At 39.2% G+C, this 17,207-nt stretch overlaps 1 protein-coding gene across 1 annotated transcript in view; it reads right to left on the bottom strand.

Moving 5' to 3' along the window:
* Positions 1–16,188, bottom strand: part of LOC114250705 (neuroglian) — a 49,452-nt gene extending 33,264 nt beyond the window's left edge. The window contains 5 exon segments of the mRNA XM_028184687.2: positions 3,318–3,508; positions 3,844–4,458; positions 14,261–14,387; positions 15,539–15,628; positions 16,010–16,188. Of these exon segments, the coding sequence (XP_028040488.2) occupies positions 3,318–3,508; positions 3,844–4,458; positions 14,261–14,387; positions 15,539–15,596 (991 nt within the window). The 5' untranslated portion in view covers positions 15,597–15,628; positions 16,010–16,188.
* Positions 16,189–17,207: the final 1,019 nt, after the last annotated feature.

Here is a 17,207-nt window from a genome sequence, read left to right as displayed (position 1 = left end):
AATTTTCGTTTTAGCCAAAATTTCTAAGATAACATTTAAGAAACAAAATCGGTAATTTTATAAAACCCTCAAAATTCATTGATTTAAGATCTCTATTGCAATTAGAAACCGAGTTATTGATCTTCGAACGAGCGGATAAACTTTCATAAAGCACAACTGAGAGGCAAGAACTTTATTAATAACTAAATTGCAAATTGAAAATCAAAATCAATCGAATTACTATGTTTATAATGGCCGCGATGTAATAAATACAAAAAATAAATCAATTAAATCGGCCATTCAAATGATGACTAAAACAAATAAACAATGGTTAACATTAAACGGCGATTTACACCTACTCTTAAACTCAATCGGGACAACCTTCCCTTTAAAGCTAAATTCCTCCTTGTTGTTTCAGGATCACGTTCCGCACACGACACGATAAATGTTACATAATTTGTTTTGACCTCATGATACCTAATTTTTTTCTGTCAATCACAATTTTATCTCTGAAGATTAAAATTTTAACCGTTTGGCTCATTAGAAACTCAAGGCACGAAATAAATTAAATCAACAAACATTTTATGATATAATAATAAGTAAATAATACATTTATATACATTGATCATAAATAGAGTTTTCACACGTTTTAATATGACAACAAGGGATGTAGCATTTATTTTTGTAATTTTGTACACATAAGCCTGTTGCGACCGGGTTTAAAAAAAAAAATTTATTGCTTAGATGGGGTGGACGAGCTCACAGCCCACCTGGTGTTAAGTGGTTACTGGAGCCCATAGACATCTAAAACGTAAATGCCGCTACCCACCTTGAGATATAAGTTCTAAGTCTCAAGTATAATTACAATATATCAGAATCGCATTCCAGTTCAATGTGATATAATTCTAGTAGGTTACTGACATGGACAATGCCAGTGTTTAAGCCAAGACGGGACCCGTCGCGTACAGATCGGTACAAAGGGAAGTGACACACTTCCTTACGAATTCAGGAGACGTTTAGTACGCAATAAGCCCTTATCACAGACATCGGTATTCTTTATGTTCGGAGGAAGTCCTTAAGTTAGGCGCCTCCGCACATTATGAGCCACTTACGAACCTTTATTGGCACAGTGGAACGTTCTCTTCATTATTGTATGGATCAATTTAAATAACACGAACGTGGAGGTGGGTTTTGTTAACGGCTGCGATATATGCACGCGGTCCTTTTAATGTATTTGGGAGCTCGACCAGGTTCGATTGTTTTTCGAACCGATTTCAAAGAAAAAAAAGTTCTCAATACGACTTTTCTTTTACGTATATTCAGTCATATTTTAAATTATTTTATTTGAAAACTGATGCTTCCCATGTGGTTGTGACCACAGTTAATTTTAATTTTATTAAACTAACATCTTAATTTTTTGAGTGTACTGTAATATTGAATGTTATATGAGTTCGACTACATTGATGATGTTATTAATAGGTCGCTATCGATTTAATAGTTTTGGCGTGGTGCTTGATGGTATCGCCGGTGAGTCCACGAGTGAACACCCGGGTCAGTCCCAATTTCTTGGCAATCGTAAGCGAAAAACCTTTTATTTAGACCTCAAATTTTAAAACACTTAACCTCAAGTGTGCACCACTCTGCTTATTTAAGATTTTCTTACCAAAAAAATAATAATAATCGTAAAAACAGTCAAGATGACTTTTAATTACGAAACAACAGTGTAAATGTATCGCCCGGCGACTGGATTGTGGATCTTCCAAAAACTAAAACTTGGCACTACGTACATGGCGCGTACCAGTTCTTAGTAATGATAAAGGTACACGAATGTACATGACATGCTGTGTATATATATATATGTCTATAGATACTAGCGGACACGACAGAAGTTGTCCTGCATACACAAAATGAATGAAATAAATGAATGAATGCATGCACAAAAATTCATTTAAGTCAATCCAGCCGTTTAGTTACAGTATAGATAAAGAAGCTAGATACCGACTCCAGCGCCATCTGCCGGGCTGGTTTGTGAATCTAAACCATCCAGGGCGCTACCCAAACGCATACAAAAAAATTGATTTACATCGGTCCAGCCGTTTACGAGGCGTTCAGTGACATACACACGTACAGTAGAATTATATACATAAATATATAATCGTAATATTTACGAACGCATCTATCACAGGCCAACACACATTTAGAACGACATGTGTGCCTCGCGGTTTAGGTCGCGTAAATTTTGCACTATATAAATATATACAATATAATAAAACCAATTTTACTAGCCACCTTCAATGAGTTATTTAATTCGAACTGTTTATATTTTTGTGTGTAGTGTATTTTTTTTGTAAAACTGTATTTGAGTATACCAATAATTCAATATTTCTATAGAAAAAATATGAACTTGGCTTTCAATATGTACAGTGGAATGTGTATTCTACTACCTATGGGTCTCGGTAACGGCTTAGCATCTAGCGGGCCGTGAGCCCTGCTAGTGGTAAAAAGATCCATGATCGTCTATGCCTTACAGCATTTCTCAAGCGAAACATGTATATAATATAACTTTCGTTTTTTTGGTCATCTAAGTAAATCTAGCTAAGAAATTATTTATTTATGTTTTATATGAATAAAATAGCGTTATAGATAATCATGTCATTTGTTTTGAAAACTTTTGACAATCTCATGAATTAAACTTGTTTTCAATGTCATTATTTTTATCTACCGATACAATATTATGTTAGAGGCTTAGGTCATTGTATCATAAGAATTTTAAAAACAGATGATAGATAAATAGTTTCCCTACAAAAAGACAATATACTGTAAAAATTTTACAGCGAAATATTAGAATATAATCTTGTGTAGACTAGTTACTTCAATAATATTGTAACTTTTCTTTATATATTATTTATGTATATTACTTTTCTTTTTTGCCTGTCACTTTTAATTTAAAATTGAATACTCAAACTAAATTATTATATTGTTCAATTAATCATTTTGCTTTTAACACATTTCCTAGAGAGGCTTCAATCTGAAGCGTGTTACTTTGATTTAATTAATCGCCCCGTGTTCTTTTTTATACAATAGTAACTAGCTAGCCCGGCATACATTATTTCTAGGTTTTTTTTTTGGGTGAACCATCCTTAAAATTTTGGGATATGAAAAATAGATGTTGGCTGATTCTCAGATCTACCTGATATGCATACCAAATTTCATGAGAATCGGTTGAGCCAATTCGGAGGAGTTTGGCAACAAACACCCCGACACGAGAATTTTATATATTAGAAGATTATTAGTCTGGCGCTAAGTGAGTGCGGCGGCGGGTCCTACTTTTGGCCTACCTTCGATGTTGAGTTGGATGGAGTTGGACTGCGCGGAGCCCACGCCGTTGCTGACCTCGCACGTGTACGTGCCCTGGTCGTCGTACGTCGGATACTTGATCACTAAGGTCTTCCCGTAGTTGTCCTGGGTGATGCTCTGAGACCACAAGATGCTGCGCCCGTTCTTCTTCCATACGATCTGAGGGAGCGGCCTGCGGAGAGGAGACCGAGTGAAGAAATCTATTGATTTTTACACTGCTCGTCTTGAGGTATGACCAGCCCCGAAGGCAGACTACAAGCAGAGTGCTCGCACATGGCACAGTTCAAGATCTCACCCACCCTCAATGAAGCGATACTTCTACAAACCAAACACAGAAGAATAGAATACGATCTTTTTTTTAAAAGCAATAAACTGTCCTTTAGCTTTATTGACAGTGTCAACCTCTGGACCAGTAGTAACTAGTTTGTTTAAACTTGTATACATTACCCTTAACTGCGCTGATCGTAACAATGGTAACAAGAAGGAGAGAATTAAGAATAGACTCACGTTCCGCCGTAGATGCAGTAGAGCTCCACGCGCTGACCCTTGAGGCCTCTCTCGATCTTCCGGGTGGTGTACTGGCGCACGGGCTCGTGTCGGTTGAGTGTCGGCGAGATGCCGGTCGGGATGACCTGAAGGTAGATCTTGTTCCCAACTTTGTATTCATTTCTGAAGCCGGAGTTGGCCGTGCAGATGTAAGCGTAATCTTCGCTGGCGTCGTTTTGGGTCACGTTGGAGAACCAGAGGTTTCCTTCCGGGTCGAGTGTCATACGAGAGTTGTTGATCGTCTTCAGCTGACCCTGGTCCCCTTGCAACATCCAGTACACCTTGGGCTTCGGATGACCGTCCGGGGGCTCGCACGTCAGCTTATAAGGTTTACCTTCTTCAGCTCTCACGACTTGCTGACCATCGGTTTCCTTGAAGGAATTGAGCTCGGCTCTCCTTACAAAGACCGAGTTGGATGCAGCGGTTCCCCACTCGTTGTAGGCGAAGCACTGGTACTGTCCCAGATCTTCCTCCTTGGGCTTGCTGATGACGAGAGTGCCTCGGCCGGTTTGTTGCGAGATACGGTTGTCGTAGCTCGAGTATTCGAATGATTTGCCGTTTTTGATCCATTTGTACCTGTTGACAAATTCAAGATTATGTAAAGTAAAAGATTGAAATGATTGAAACTATTTCGTCAATTATTTCAATACAGGACAATATTGTGTGTCTGTAAGCAATTACCAAAGGGGGTGCGAGCGCATCTGATGCGCCCTTTATAAACCACTGATGCTCGTAAATCTCCATTATTCGTATAGAAGGGTTAATTTTGGTGTCATACGACTTCCCGTGGGTTAACACTAACGCTATTACGATTACGTCGCGGAGCAACATTCCGTTCCATTTTAAAGGATTGACTAACCGTGGTTATAACGCAATTTCGAGCTGATGCTTGCCACTCCTTAGCCACGAGCAGTGCATGTCAGCGCCGGGCCGTAATCGCAATACGCACATGCAGAATAAGTCAATGTAATGCCTTCAGGGCCACTCATGTGAGATAAGACACGTCGCTACTCAACGATTAGGTAAGTATTTCATTTATTCGCTTTTATGGAGTATCGTTCTACTCTATATAAACGCCATTTAAAATTTATATTTGGTTAATAGCAATTAATAGTTACAGTTAGGTAAGTATAAGCTTTATCTACAAGTGACGTCATAACCAGGTCACTTCTGTGTCAATCGATAAGCTTCGTAGGTAATCGTTGTAGGAGCTTTTTTTTTTTTTTTGCCTTTGTAGGCAGACGAGCATACGGCCCACCTAATGGTAAGTGGTCACCGTCGCTCATGGACGTCAGCAATGCCAGGGGCAGAGCCAAGCCGCTGCCTACCATAAAGAACTCTCCGCAAGCCTCGTTTGAAGAAGGACATGTCATAGCGCTCGGAAAACACCGTGGAGGGGAGTTCATTCCAAAGCCGGATGGTACGTGGCAAAAAAGATCTTTGGAAACGCACTGTCGATGAACGCAGCGGTTCCAGATAATATGGATGAACTCTGCTCCGATGGCGGGAGGTGCGATGATAAAAAGGAGATGAGGGAATCATCTCGAATAATTCCTCAGAGCATTCCCCATGGACCATGCGGTATAAAACACAGAGAGAACCGAAGTCCCTCCGTAGACCCAGAGGTTCCAAGCGATCCGCGAGAGCAGGACTATCGACCATCCGAACAGCCCGTTTCTGTATGGAGTCAAATGGAAGTAGCTGGTATTTGGGAGCCCCGGCCCAGAGGTGAGAGCAGTACTCCACGCGAGGTCGGACCTGCGCTTTATAAAGCGCAAGTCTCTGTCCAGGCGTGAAATACCGCTTCGCTCTGTTGAGAACTCCCAACATTTTAGAGGCCAATTTGGCTTTACCTTCCAAATGACTCCGAAACTGGACATCGCTCGAAATATCGACCCCCAGAATCCCGATACTCGCGGAAAGCTGCAGGGATACTCCTTGAAATTCCGGCGTCATGACAAAAGGGTCCTTCCTCGCAGTGAACGCGCAAACCTGTGTCTTCAATGGGTTGAACTGAACTGAATTCAGTTCACCCCACTTGGAGACCCGCCCCAGAGAGTTCTCCACTTCAGACATAAGTTTTAATCGCCTCTCGTGTACAACGCTTCGAGAGAGACTCTGATGGCCGATATATCGCGCATCCCCCGTGCTGTCATCCGCATAGCAATGCATGCCATCAATAGATAGCATGTCATTGATATGCAGTATGAAAAGCGTGGGGAGAGCACCGAACCTTGTGGAACACCAGCGTTGATGGTCATGGTATCGGAGCAGCAGCCGTCGACGACAACTGCGATGCTCCGTCCATCCAAAAAGCTAGCGATCCACTTGCAGAGTCCCTCAGGGATCCCGTATGCTGGAAGCTTCGATAGAAGTGCCCTATGCCAGACCCTGTCGAAGGCCTTCGCGATGTCAAGGCTCACAGCGAGAGCCTCGCCCTTGCTTTCCAAGGCTTCAGCCCATTTATGTGTGAGGTATACAAGAAGATCGCCAGCTGAGCGACTATGACGGAAACCGTACTGCCGGTCACTGATCAGCTGGCGATCCTCAAGATACTTAAGAAGTTGGATGTTTATGATTCGCTCCATCACCTTGGAAAGCAAGGAAGTTATCGCGATAGGTCTGTAATTCGAGGGGTCCGACCGGTCACCCTTCTTGGGGATAGGGTGGACATGAGCAGTCTTCCATGAAGACGGAACCCTGTTGGTATTGTACGAGAGGCGATATAGACGCGTTAGCGCGGGTGTCAATTCAGGGGCGCATGTTTTTAGAACCACTGCGGGGATGCAATCTGGCCCACTCGACCTATGGACATCAAGAAGCCGAAGCTCCTGCCTGACCGCACGCTGTGTGATGCGAATCTCAGGCATGGAGCTGTCACACCGGGAGATGTTGGGCGGCGTGGCTCCTCCGTCATCCAAAGTCGAGTATGAGGCAAAGAGCTTGACCAGAAGGTCAGCCTTCTCCTTCGCACTATGAGCCAGACTGTCATTGGACTTACGCAGTGGTGGAAGGCTTGACCTGCAGAAGTTACCTTCTGCAGCCTTAGCCAGCGACCAGAAAGCACGGCTCCCAGAGGGATAGCTATTCAGTCGCTCGCCAATTCTGGCAACGTGCTCCGACTTCGCCTTGACAATAGCCCTCTTATAGGACCTAGAGGCGGCGTTAAATTTCCGCCTTTTCTCCGAGATATCAGGATCCCGGCATCTCCTAGCAACATTAAATGCCACGTATGCAGACCGCTTGAGGCGTGCAGCATCCCTACTGGCTTTATTATACCAGGGTTTGCTGCGACCCCCAACGGGCACCTCAGAAGAAGGAATGAATAATTCCATTCCCTGAAGCACCACGTCTTTAAGTCGGTCCGCACAGACGTCAGGATCATCGGAGGAAAAGCAGAGCTGCCCCCATGGGTAGGATGCGTAAAATTCACGCATTCCATCCCAGTCTGCTGACCTGTACCGCCAAACTCTTCGAAACGCGGTCGTCGTTCGACGACTAGGACGAGAGAGTGGTATGGCAGCACGGATAAGGCAGTGATCAGACGATCCAAGTGGAGCGTCGACCACCACACTGTATCCAGCTGGGTGAGTGGTCAGCAGAAGGTCCAACAAAGAAGGCTCGTGCCCCTCAATGTCTGGGACACGGGTGGGCTGTGTCACCAGTTGTGAGAGGCCGTAGGACAAGGCGAAATCGTAGGCAGCCCGACCCGGGAGGTCAGTGGTTCTGGACCCCACCCATCCCCGGGTGATGAGCGTTAAAGTCACCAAGGAGCTTCTGTGACAATCTCTATTGTATAGCTCGCACTTCGAACCGAAAGCTTCGATTGTGCTGAAATAGCCTGAACGATAGTGGTGTCGTTCCACTAGGGCTCATAACCTGCACTGCTGCAATAATATCGAAACTGTCAGAATTAGAATTTTGCGGATTACACTTTTATTACCCACTAGCTGACCGTGCCTCAATCGAAAAATAAAAGACCTAAACTTGATTTAATTCCGAGAATTTTCATATTTATCTACCTTTTAAACCTTCTCTGGACTTCGACAAATAATTCAAGACCAAAATTAGCCAAATCGGTCCGGCCGTTCTCGAGATTGTTCCTAGACTACTGAAGAATACAATGACATACAATTAACGTGTATATTCGTATCTGTACCGTTTTTTGGGGTTGGTGTACGAGAAAGTAGTTGCCGAAGCCTATACCATAACATGTATGACGCCGACTCTCTTAACGTGACTTCGAAAATTCATTTCATCACCGGTAGGAATAGTAAAGATCGGGTCGCATACCCATTGCTAATTCACAATACGCCCTGCCACTAGTCATTACTTAAAGTTCGATATCATCGCTCCATCGTATAAGTTGTTGGTAAAAGCCTTATTACATATATTATATGTACGTATTTGAGTAGAAAAACTGGTATTTGCCTCGAGTTTCGAACTGGATAGTCGGCACCACTTACAACTTATTATTTATTGTGTTTTTATTAATTGTGTCATTGTAGAAATCAGCCAGCGATATAAATATGACTAAAGTCTATTTTAGTTCCTGTTTTTCATACTGAACTACAGTTCGCATTAAATTATTCATGGTTATGACTAAACATGAATGATGATATACATAGGTTCGTTGGGAGAGCAAATATAGTTTTGTATATAGTTAATTTTATACACGAATTGATTTTATATTCAATCAATTATAAATTAACTTAGCGTTATATCGAAACAATAATCGAAATAATGTCGTTTACGTGACTGAATGCTTTATTCGTATACGAAGTATGGCCACTACCGGCTCGAGACAGGAGTCGGCTGCGGTATATGAATACGTTGCTTTACTTACAGCGCAGACCGGTATAGGATCTGCCACATCCAGCGTAAGATGCTTTTTAATGCCTTCGAAGGCAGACGAGCTTAAAGACCCACTTGATTTAATTTTGTGGTCAACATCGCTCATGGACATAAACAAGCTTCAAACATCGATAAGGTTAAAATAACTCTCAGTACACTGCTTAGCTGAATGGTGAGTGTCTACTGGTGGTAGGACCTCCTGTGAGTCCGCACGGGTAGGTACCACCGCCCTGCCTATTTCTAACGTGAAGCAGAAATGCGTTTCGGTTTGAAGGGCGGGACAGCCGTTGTAACTATACTGAGACATTAGAACTTATATCTCAAGGTGGGTGGCGCGTTTACGTTGTAGATGTCTATGGGCTCCAGTAACCATTTAACATCAGGTGGGCTGTGAGCTTGTCCAACCCATCTAAGCAATAAAAAAAATATATTACAGGCCAATTGAATTTTTAAAAAAACACTAGTTACTAATAACGTCCCAAACTTTCGAATCCGGATAGCTTAGAAGTTCGGCAGGAAGACAATACCTACACAAGTGCACGTTGAACACAGTAATATCATTAACCCGTACTAAATTACATTTTGACGTCTAAAATATTGTTGTTTGGTTGATGCTAGCATTCCACCCACGACTACGGCCGCCGCGTTCAATACCCGTTATATCGCGTGGTCGGAGCCCCCTGATGAGCAGCGGGATTAAAAGTAGATTCCCGGTGTTCAAAGTATTTCGAATTCCACCAACATCGGTTTAGCCATTTAAGTGTGAAAACATAATAAAGTTAGTTTCTTCTTTATAATATTAGATTGGGTGTTTGTTCCGTCTTTGATTGCATTTCGACTCTCATTGGCATTTTACTGGTGGTAGGACCTCTTGTGTCCGCGCGGGTAGGTACCACCACCCACCTATTTCTGCCGTGAAGCAGTAATGCGTTTCGGTTTGAAGGGTGGGGCAGCCGTTTTAACTATACTTGAGACCTTAGAATTTATATCTCAAGATGGGTGGCGCATTTACGTCGTAGATATCTATGGGCTCCAGTAACCACTTAACACCAGGTGGGCTGTGAGCTCGTTCACCGATCTAAGCAATAAAAAACAAAATTAAAAAATCTTTGGATACTCTTGTTTGAATTTTTCTTAAATCACCGCTATATGGACACAAAAGCTTCGTACATGCTTTATAAACATCAAGTAAAAGATAAACTTTATAAATAGCTCCAAAGTTGTTAGCATTGATGTGTGACACAATCTCTGTACGAGTGAGGATGACTGCATCTCAAACTTGGCTGAGTCACCGCATGAATATATTAAAATTAAATTAACTTTAAAATCTCATATTTTTCGTATTTACTTATGCTTCCACGACGTAGACATAGTAGACATGATTACAAAACCGAATTTCACGATGTAACACGGGTATCGTCTCGGGTTGGATTATCTCGGATATCTGTAATGGGTTCGGGGCGACGTTCATCAACAAGCAACTTTATGTCAAGTACATAATACCAAAAAAAATACAGGGATAATTATACAATAAAAACAAAGGTTGGGCATCATCGGGTCAAGATCACCAACTGAATTATTTTAAAATCACAAATTTGATTACAAGATAAATATAAACAATTCTTTGACTGTACAAACGCGCCTTAAAAACGTCAGAGTCCCAATACAGCGTCCAATAAGAGACCAATAATAAATATGACGAAATTGTTTTACTCGTCGCGGCTTACTTACGCGACCTCACCTTTATAACCGTGCTTTAATATTCTCAACTTACTTTAACTAAACGAAAAATAAATTCCGAGAAACTTTAAGATGATTGTGACATAATAAGTAAAGGTGGTGGTAGGGCCTCTTGTGAGTCCGCGCGGGTAGGTGCCACCACCCCGCCTATTTCAGCCGTGAAGCAGTAATGCGTTTCGGTTTGAAGGGTGGGGCAGCCGTTGTAACTATACTTGAGACCTTAGAACTTAGATCTCAAGGTGGGTAGCGCATTTACGTTGTAGATGTCTATGGGTTCCAGTAACCACTTAACACCAGTGGGCTGTGAGCTCGTCCACCCATCTAAGAAATAAAAATAAAAAAATGAAATCGTCAAAAGCAGACAGCATTGCTGGCAGCGACATCTTATTTACACTTTTCCATGAATAATGTATTGTAACAAAATATTGTCCCATAATGGTCACCTAATAGGTAATAATTTACAATTTGTAACCTAGTATTGAATAATTGCTTAGTGCTCCAGTTCTGAGGGTCAGCTGGCAGATTACCAAGGACAGAGATTTTGCCAAAAAGAATTACATTACTTGTTATTTAATAGCGATTTGGGAATCTGAGATTTATGAGCCAAATAATGAAATGTCGACTGCAGACACCATACGTTTTAACTAGGTAGTAGATTCATAATAAAAAAATAATGCGTATGTTTAAAACGGGATGACATGACGTTAGTACGCCGTACGTCAATACGCTCACTAGGAATACAATGTGGATGTTACCAACACCCTGCGCATTTTTTGTTTAAGGAAAAAAAAATCCGATTTCTACATTTCCTGTTAAAGTTCTTCACGAAATTAAATGGAAAACGACTGCTCGTTTCTACGCTATAATAAATACGGACACAGTAATTAAAACACGCGAAACGCAGGTCATGTCCGTCGCCAATCCCACGAGTGGCACTGGAAGGGACCGCATGCTCTCACTTTTAATTACTGCTCTCTAATTACAAACTCGTTATAAGGCTTTGTGTGTGGCCAGGGAAACCTAAAAGGCACTACTTGCGTACCTATGTGTGAACTTATATTCAATTACCAAATGGCATTTAATACAACATGTCTATTTTCCGGGGCGACGAACATCGACCTCAAGATGTATTGAAATAAAAAAGTTTACCGACTCATGTCACTGCTGTAAAGTTGTCGAATAGCAATCAGAATGTCACAAATATAGGAGTAAAGCGAAGACTTCTAAGTACCTAGTCTAGACAGACGCGCTAGGACTCTAAGGAAGACGCAACAATGCTATCCTGCATTGAGGACAGGGAAGTGATTAAATTATGAGCCTAAAAGGATTATTTGTATTGAACGATGTTTTGCAAAGTCTAGGAATACTTTGTACATTAAGATTTTCGAATCTTTCTACGAGGCAAATTCAAAATTATTTATCAAACAAAATAAAGATATTTAAAGTTTGAAAAATATTAAATTGTATTACTTAATATACTCAACATGATCAGACCGTCTCGTTGATCTCATGGTTAATGAGACTAGGTATCGTCCATCCATCTAAGCAATAAAAAAAAAGGCGAGAAAAGTTAGACGGCGCCACATATTTTTCATTGACTAAATTAAGAAAAGCTGTAAGCTAAAGCCACATCGCATTCGTTAATCGCCGTCACAGCTTAATGTCATCTGTAAAAACTTTTGAAGTCATTGTCGAAATTAATACTTTATATTGGCGATATATATTCAATGTTATTCTGTGTACTTATTCTTGTTTAGTGTGTCCCTGGCACATATAGAGCATGGGATTGCTAGCTTGAGGCTGTTAAATATTCGTTTGAAATGATCTCTCAGATCTAATGTTTTGATTTATGTATTTCATAGTTTAGGAAACGTAATTCATTTAATTCCGTATATGAAAAGTAAAATTAATATAACAACCAGATATTTTAATGTGGTTTTTATAAAGTATGCGAGCCATTTTTTATTTGAATTTTTGAAATAATTTATGGCATGATTGCATTTCTGTTTTCATTTTACCAGTTGCAACGGTTCAAGAGTTATGTGCAAAAAGGCGGAACGAACACTACCTATTTAGATTTATGACGGAGGTGGCGACAGTTATTTCGTTTGACATTCGATTTTATTTTATTGAAATAAGCACTAGCCAGATGCAACATTAAAATAATTTTTCTATTTTTATAACCTAGCACTGTACAGGCAACCGAGCTAGTTAGAACGGTGGCATATTGTCCTGCAAGCCTCTTACCTCTTTGAATGTCTAAGTTGCGGCCAGGTTTATGAAATTTCCTCTTTACAGTGACGTAAAGGAACGCTAAAATGATCACACTGTACTTGACGTATAATAAGCTACAAAAAAGATGGATAGTACATTAAGAAAATCATACCTTTACTTTAACTAGTGGTCCGCCAGTAGTCTATAGACTATAATTAAGCCCCAGAAATTAGACTATAATTAATTGAAATTATAAGTTTGAACATTATTATGGTTCTATTGTCAAAAACTATTAAACACTACATGACGATCACGACCACTCTGTCAAGAGTGACACGACTGAGAAGAAGAAGAATTAAGCTTCTATTATATAATCGCACATTTTGCCGAGACTACATAATAGACAATTAATATTAAAAACAGCAATATTAATCTATTTTGAAATTGATCACAGAATTCATCAACAAACAAAAGAGTATAAATACGTGTGTGTCAAATACATGAGTGTGTGTTTAATGTTTATTTTATTGTTTATGCATAATTTAAAAAATATATTAGCATTCTGTACTTCTTCTCTCTATTCTCTATAAGTTTAGGAAATTTCATACTTCTCTGTCCATGCATTTTTTTTTTTATTGCTTAAGATGTGTGGACGAGCTCACAGCCCACCTGGTGTTAAGTGGTTACTGGAGCCCATAGACATCTACAACGTAAATGCGCCACACACCTTGAGATATAGTTCTAAGGTCTCAGTATAGTCACAACGGCTGTCCCACCCTTCAAACCGAAACGCATTACTGCTTCACGGCAGAAATAGGCGGGGCAGTGGTACCTACCCATGTGGACTCACAAGAGGTCCTACCACCAGTAAAAAGGGGTACAAAGTTTTTGCGTCACATATTAATATATAGATAGTATTACTAATAATTATATAATGCGTATACAAGTCTGCATAAATATAAATACTATACATATTAGTTTACTTAGATGAAAAATTTATTCTGTGGAGATACGTATGTACTATCATTATTTAGATATCGACGCTTGAAAGGCAAAAGTGACTAAGCGACAATGTGTGAACTTTACAGTAGACTAATTTTAAGTTGAAATACCTGAAAAAAAATGTATTTTAACGAATCCAGCTGTAGAATTGAAATGATTTTAATATACCTAGAAATAAATATCTTTTGCGCATCGAATATGGTTATCGCCTATCATTTATGTGTAAAGCAGTTATTGTCGCTTAGTTACGTTTGCCTTTCAAGCGTCGATATGGTAATTCTGTAAAAAAGCCAACTAGATATGCCATAGCAGATCATATCAACAGCTGACCTGCTATTGAAGTCAGTGATGTAGTTAATATAATCACTAACTCAGTCTGTATCTTTCTAGGAATTTGATACAGTGTTCACACATATAGAATGTGAAATTTGGCACCTGACGTGCTATGGTTGAATTGCAACTACACAAAGTTTAAAACCTTAAACCACCTAAGTAAAGGGGATAAATTTTAATTCCCAAATATTGAATTCTACAGTTTTATAAAATAAAAAAATAAAAATGTGCGTACTTAGGTGCTGGTTCTCCTTCAGCCTCACACTCTATAATAAAAGGTTTATCCACTTCTCCCTGTTGCGCCACTTGGAACAGGATTTCTTCCTGAGTCGGCTGCTTCACGATTTTTGGTGGAGATGTTACTGTTGGCAAAATATTTAAGTTAATCTTCAATTTGTTGATGAATTTACATTCATTTAGTATTGTAAATTGCAAACAACATTACATGAGCAGAAACTGAAACTTTTGCATGACTGGTAAGATGTGGTGTTTTTTTCCTTTTTCCTTTCTAATGCAGCACTAGGCCAGATGGTGAGTGATGACCAATCCCCATTTATATAGAAATTTGACCATGTGGGAGTTGAAATCCACTGTCATGTATTTTTTTTTAAGCAAATATATACCGATCACAAATAATACCACAAAAAATTATGTTGTAAATATAAAACTTATATAATATACTTATTTAGAAAAATAAAAAAAACGTACATAATATAGTAAATTAATCATGTTTTATCTGTACAAATTTGAATAGTGCAACATATTTTTAAATAATAATTAGTTTTAAAAAGTTAGTTACTTTTCAAATCTTTTTCTTTTAACTTAACAAAAAATGACTTCAATTGGTGTATAACACAAATGAATCCACCTGATATTAGAATGATTTAAACTATTGTTATTTATTTAATAACTGTAGGTATCCAGTGTACATACAGCATACAATATACATACAGACACACATACTGCCTTTATGTAGGATATGTTCAATGCTAATCAATAATAAAGTAATTAGGTAACTTAGAACACCAATTTAGGATTTATTTTCATTGTAATGTATTAAATAATATCTTTATTGTATAATGTTTAGTAATAGATCCAGTTCCAAGCAGAAACAGAAGGGATTTCCATTCATTCAGGGACTTGTTTCACATTAAGAAACAAAAGTGTGCTTGAACTATTATTTCATATTGTTATTACCCTTCTTTTGCAACACGTTTTTATTTTATTTAAGGAAACTCAAATATGTAAAATTCGTTATTAAAAATCTATTTACTATGATTAATATACCTAAAAACAGACTTTTAATTTAGAAAATAGAATATTAAATGAGCGTAGTTGTCGGAAAGGGCTTCGTGTTAAATAGACTGTGAAATCTAGCTACAGGACAGTGAAAGGGACCTAAGTTACGTTGACTATATCACACGAAATTCTGCAAACATATATGTTGCTAATATTTTTAACGGAAATTTATACTAGATTGAGAGATGTACAGATGAGAATATATAATACTCACATAAAGCAGCGGCCTGCGAGACTAACGCTATGAAACACAGAATTCTGCTCGTATCCATTGTGAGGACTACGTCGTTCACAACTCGTTTATCTAACAAGAAACAAAATAAACAACTTTAAAACATAGCAAAACACATTTCTCCAGCACACATGTTCGCCGCACTCGATGACCTAATCCGAATAAAGAATACAGACACACTACAATGACAACACCCACTAAAAATAGTTGCCGGGAATTCAATCAATTCCCATACGTTTAGTGACACAATAACATGTTTAACATACTAAAACTGTAAAGATATCGTAAATCTTTCTCTGAATAAAGTATTACCGGCAAAAAATGCCTTAAAGCCGCGACAAACTAAGCTATTTATTTCAGTATGCGACAAATCGATAATTACATTCCAGTAAGAAAACTTTACTTGTTTTAAATAAGAAAGTAACGGTTTTTACTTAACAAATTCGTTATTACCTAGATTTCTTGTTTTAATACAATAACATCGCGAAAACTAACAAACTAAAAATATTAATGTAAAGGCGGGGCCTATGAGATTCGCTGTCGACTCTCGTTCGTTCGTACTTCGTTCATGAAAATTGATGAAATTGACGGTTCAACGTCGGTTCGGTTCAATGACTGTTAAGCCAACGCCATAAAGATATTTTTATTCGGCTTTGCAGCCTGTATAGGCAAAGGGTATCGTAGATATTTTATACATGACAAAGCAAAAGAAACACAGCCTATACTTCCAAGCTTCTATTTTGAAGGAGGTTAAATCAGTAAGCGATACCCGTAATGAAATTTAATTACTACACATTTCACAGTAAATTGGTGAGAACCTACTAAGCTATAATGGAATTTTTGGAAGAAACTATTTTCGGGTTTTGTTCTATCTTCTCCTTTATGTATTTCATTTAAATATCACTTCTCTACTTTGAAAAAGCGGCGCAACAAGATAACCTTCTTATCGTGGTCACCGCTAACTACATATCCGAATCAGGTAATGGAATAAAGCAAAGCCGCGGTCCCCCAAAACATGTCTTGTCGGATACGCTGGATCCACTCTCTGTGCATTTAGGCTCTGCAAACATCGGTCACCGTCCTTGCAAGATTAATATATAAATTAATAGTTCTCGTCGAACTCGTCGACTACGACGAAGAGCTCAACATGTGAACTAGTCCATAGATACAAACCAACTGAATTTTTCGCCGGATCTTTTCAGTGGGTCGCGATTCCGATCCGGTAGTAGATTCAGAGAAGCAATACTCTTGCTAGGACCAGTGTTAGCAATTCTCTCAGGTTGAGCCCGTGAGCTTACCTACCGGTCAACGGGAAGTTGGAACAGCTTCTTAAGCTACCAAAGATTAAGAAGTAAAAAAAATCACTTCTCACCTTCCCGCCAAAAGTTCGATAGATTTTTTATATATGTAATAGAAGTGAATTAGTTTTGTCAAAACAGGTGGAAACAAAAAAAAACGAAAATAGTCTGGCGATAATTCTAGTGAATAATTTGACATACATAGCTTTTATTGTTTAATATGATGAAACACCTAAAGCACAAGTTGCTCGTGACGATGGAGGAAATGTAAAATTGGGAATTCAGAGCAATGAATTTACTTTGAAACCTTCCCAATTGTTGACCGAACTCTGACAGCAATTCACACTTATTAC

The sequence above is a fragment of the Bombyx mandarina genome, chromosome 05 (assembly GCF_030267445.1).
Source record: "Bombyx mandarina strain Sakado chromosome 05, ASM3026744v2".
Classification (NCBI taxonomy): Eukaryota; Metazoa; Arthropoda; class Insecta; order Lepidoptera; family Bombycidae; genus Bombyx; species Bombyx mandarina.
The sequence above is the reverse complement of the archived record's forward strand: the minus strand, read 5'-3'. Positions and strand labels throughout refer to the sequence as shown.